Source organism: Choloepus didactylus, chromosome 13 (genome assembly GCF_015220235.1).
Source record: "Choloepus didactylus isolate mChoDid1 chromosome 13, mChoDid1.pri, whole genome shotgun sequence".
Classification (NCBI taxonomy): domain Eukaryota; kingdom Metazoa; phylum Chordata; class Mammalia; order Pilosa; family Megalonychidae; genus Choloepus; species Choloepus didactylus.
This window is the reverse complement of record NC_051319.1, coordinates 82399605-82403868: the sequence shown is the minus strand read 5'-3', so window position 1 is coordinate 82403868 and position 4264 is coordinate 82399605. Positions and strand designations below refer to the sequence as shown.

Genomic DNA, 4264 nt, shown 5'->3' with positions numbered 1-4264 from the left:
CAGGGCCGGGCAGACATGGAACCAGAATAGTGGAAATGCCTCTGGCCACACATGTCCCACCCTTAACCCTGGCCTTCTTTAGCTTTAACCAACCAAGTCTAGGAACCAGATTGAGGAAGAGGACAGTATCAAGAGGAGGTCCACACCAAATTCATGAAGAATTCACTTCAGCAGTGCACCGCAGGAATGGCTCTAGAGATTTCAGAAAACCTCCACCCCCTTGACAGGGACAGCAGAGCGGCTACAGAGCCCTTCCCCTAGCCCAGGAAACACACCCAATGACAGCTATTTTAATTTCTTTTTAATTTTTCTGAAGGATATACACCACATATCCCATAGGCAATAAAGCGCATTCAATGTGTTTATAAGCCAAACAGTCACTTCGTTTAAGCAAACACAAGTACAAAGTAAAATAAAACCACAAAATAATGAACTGCATGTTCAGAACATACAAAAATTGCCGCCTACTCAGTAGGTAACTACAACGTTCCAACTCCTGAATATATTTAAAAATTTACATTTTCAGTTAAAAAAATAGACTTTTGAGAGTTCAGATTTTGTTTTAGGTATTTTTTTTCCCTTACATTCTGGAGAACTGAGGATCAGCTCAGCCTCTTCCTTCTTTTGCTCCCAAAGCCTCCCCCGAATCATCACTCCTTGCCCCCCTTAAGGCTAGAGGTGAGCACGTCCCTCACAATTGCACATGTCGAGCCGTCAGCAAGGCGTATCACACAAAAGGCACCAAGACGTGAAACTTTTTTAAATCAAAAGGACGGAAAAAAAACAAAAAAAAAAAACAAAAAAAAACACTTAAAAAAAAAGAAGAAAAACCAAACCATATTTTGCCACATGTGAGAGTACAGTCGGGCAATATTTACAAAAAGGTTAACGGAACATCACTCTGACACATGCTTTGATTAATACCTAGGACTGCTGTTTCAAAAAAAGCTTCAAAGTCATCGTCACAGCATCATCACAAAATAGAGGATCACCATTGGTTTGCTTGGCTTTTCTTTTTTTTTTTGTTCCCCCCAAAAGTGAGGACTTAACTCCAAATAATACAATAGAATATGCAAATTATCTTCACATCAAGATTACCCCAAGAAAAACGAAATCCATGGCACAGACACTGTACAAGGGTGCAGGGCTGGGCTCTGAGGGGCCCAAACCCCATTTCACCAACTCAATTTTCTACCTTTGAAGGGAGCAAGGGGTCAGGCATACGATGGAAATGATACTGAAATGATATATCCAAAATCCATGCAAATCAAGTTCTTTGGATAGAGGTGAAGAACTTGGACATGGCTGTTTCAGGCAGCTGAAGTCAAAGGGAGCAGGAACTGGGGAGGAAAGGGAAGTGGGCAGAAAGGCTTGTTGGCCAGCAGACCTTCCACGCTGACCCTGGGGTTGAGTAGAGGGGGAAGATTTGGCTCTGAGAACCTCCATTTGACCTAAGTGGAACCCCTCTCCTTTGGCCGTCTCCTCTTCCTGTCCTTTAAGTCTCTTGTGTTTCTTTTTTCTTCCCTTTTCCTTTTCCCCCTCTTTTCCCTTTAGCAAATTTCAATTGTCCTGGGGGAAAATGCCGCCGTCATGTCCGAAAGCCCTGTGGAGGCGCTGAAGGAGTTGGTGACAGCCGAGGAAGGGAAGCTGCTGACTTGGGCCGGGAAAGCAGGGGGGACGGAGGAGTACGTGGTGGCCACCGAAGGTGAGGGGAAGCCACTGTGGACAGGAGATGGGTAGGTCGAGGAGCCAGGAGAGGAGTAGGAGGTGGGCACCGGTGAAGGGTAGGAGGTGGTGGCCGGGGACGGGTATGAGGTAGTGACTGGGGATGGATAGGAGGTAGGCACCGGGGACGGGTAGGAAGAGAGGGAAGGGCCGGCCGAAGAGGCCACAACGCCTTTGTCTGCTTTCTTGTCCTTCTGCCGCAAGTGGATCTTGGTATGCCGCTTGCGTTCATCGCTCCTGGCAAACTTTCTCCCACAGATGTCGCAGGCGAAGGGCTTCTCGCCGGTGTGGGTGCGGATGTGGGTGGTAAGGTGGTCACTGCGGCTGAAGTTGCGCATGCAGATGCGACACTGGAAGGGCTTCTGGCCAGTGTGGATGCGGATGTGGCGGGTGAGCTCGTCGGAGCGGGAGAAGCGGCGGTCACAAGACTCCACCGGGCAGGCGTAGGGTCGTTCGTGGGGGGGCGTCTTGCTGGGCCGGTTGGGGTACTTGCGCATGCGGCTGGGTTTGACGAGCTGGGACTGGTAGGTGGTGTTGAGGGCCTTCAGGTCCTGGGAGCCCGACTGTGTGGCAAAGGCCTTGATGGTAGAGAGTGGAGTGAGCGAAGGCTGCTGGGTACGGCTCTCCAAGCCCTGGAAGGGCTTCTGGTCTGGGGTACCCAGGCCCAGGTCCCCCTGCTGCTGCGGAAACAAGTAGTCGGGGATCATCGGAACCTGGAAGCCGCCCTTGGTAGCAGGGTAGGCAGGAGGTGGGTACTGGAGCCCGGCGCTGGCTGAGCCTGGAAAGGCCTGGTTTTGTGGCTCAGGGAAGATGTCAGTGTTGGGTGTGGGGAAGGTGGGTGCCGCAGAGTAAATGGGACTGCTGTCGTTGGACTGCACTGCACAACTCAGGGGTGGGCTCTGAGAGGCAGAGGAGGAGGAGGCCACTGGAGACGGCGCCGAAGAGGAGGTGGCTGCTGGGTTGGTCATGCTCACGAGGCCACTGACCAGGCTGAAAAGGGGCTCAGGCCACAGGGTGTTGCCACTGTTGGGAGCAGGCTCCAGAGAGAAGCGGCCAGTGTAGGTGATGGGGGGCAGCCGAGTGGTTTGGCTGGGGTAGCTCGTCTCCACCAGCACCTTCTCGTTATTCAGAGAGATGTCAGGAAAAGACTCTGCCAGAGAAAGCAAGAGAGGGAAGGCCTGGTTACTGGAGAGCAAACACTAGAGAACAAGGAGGACCCGAGCTGACAGACAAGAGGTCGGGCCGGCTACCAATGACTCCCGAGCTGGTTAAAAATTGATAGCAGCAGATTGCAATGTTCCTGGACGCGCTCCAGCGGCAGAGCTCAATTCAACAGCTGACGCAAACACGGAGAATCCCCCTCCAATGCAGCTCCCAGCGCTCTGCAGCGGCGGCTGCGCGGAAAAGGGATTCCCGCCAGCACCCCAGGGCCGCGGCTAGTGAGCACCCCTACCCCGGACTGCCGGGACATCCCTGGCCACAAATCCTAGCCCTTCCTGGGGGAAAGGCGGAGACAAGGCAACCCTTCTTGGAGACGGGGGTGCGCAGCCCCGCTCATCAAAACAAGCCCTCCCCTTCTCCACCCACCCACGCAGCCCCAGAGCCGTCCACCCAAAACAGAAGCTCCATCCTCTACGCGCCGCTAGGGACGGGGTGGGTGGGTGAGGGATGTCCCCAGGAATCTTTCTAACACATGACCCTGGGGATGCGAGGAATGTAAGGGAAACCCCAGTCGCATCCCTGAAGACCAGAAGGGCTCCGGCGGTGAAGGCCGTGGGGGAAGGACTGGACACCAGGCTTGGAGAGAAGGGGATAATCCTCGGCACAGGCCACCGCTTACCTGCGGTCAGGTGCTCGTAGGGTTGTTCGCCTGCCTCCCCCTGAGGGTTGAAGGCGCTGCTGCCGTTGCTGTTGCTACCGCCCCCTCCGCCTCCACCGCCCCCGCTGCTGTTGCTGCTGCTGTTACCGCCGCTGCCCTCGGGGGCTCCGGCAGCACCGAGGAACTGGGGCGCCCCGTTGCTCAGCAACATCATCTCTTCCAGCTTGGGGTAGTTGTCCATGGTGGGCGAGTGAGGAAAAGAGCCAAACGGGTCGGAGATCTGCAGCGGGGACATTAGCTGCATCTCGGCTTTGGCCGCGGCCATCCCAGACCCGCAAGCGGTCGCGCCGGTGTTAGGGCCGGTGGGCGCAGCCCGGGGCCGAAGCTGCAGGGGACACACTCGCGGGGGCCTGGCCGCGTCACATGCGGGTTGCGGGCACACTGGGGAGAGCGTGGGTGGGGTCCCCAGCTCGCCCTCGCCGCGGGCCGGTGTGGACTCGGCGCTGCTGCGGAGGCTTGGGCAGGGGCCGGTCCTGCGGCGGCGGCGGCTGGCGGTGGCTGCTGGCGGCGGCGGCGGCGGCGGCTCCCCAAGTTCTGCGCGTTGGGATCTCTCGCGACTCCCCGGATCCGCCTCTATTTGAAGGGTCTGGAACCGCAGGAGCCCTCCTCCGCCGTGACGTACATGGCCATATATGGGAAGCAGGAAGCCCTAATATGGCA

General features: G+C 56.0%; 1 protein-coding gene across 1 annotated transcript; it reads right to left on the bottom strand.

Moving 5' to 3' along the window:
• Nucleotides 1–286: 286 nt before the first annotated feature.
• On the bottom strand, nucleotides 287–4264 carry EGR1 (early growth response 1). The gene is made up of 2 exons (XM_037801952.1): nucleotides 3566–4264; nucleotides 287–2875 (listed from the first exon to the last, which is right to left on the bottom strand). The coding sequence occupies exons 1-2, from the start codon at nucleotides 3867–3869 to the stop codon at nucleotides 1551–1553; spliced, it is 1629 nt and encodes a 542-aa protein (XP_037657880.1). The 5' UTR covers nucleotides 3870–4264; the 3' UTR covers nucleotides 287–1550.

What these genes read in the sequence shown, in the direction of transcription:
- EGR1 (XM_037801952.1), bottom strand. Translation starts at nt 3,869, where the DNA reads ATGGCCGCGGCCAAAGCCGAGATGCAGCTAATGTCCCCGCTGCAGATC. An exon ending in CTACGAGCACCTGACCGCAG is followed by an intron (nt 2,876 to 3,565) that starts GTAAGCGGTGGC and finishes TTTCTCTGGCAG; the next exon opens with AGTCTTTTCCTGACATCTCT.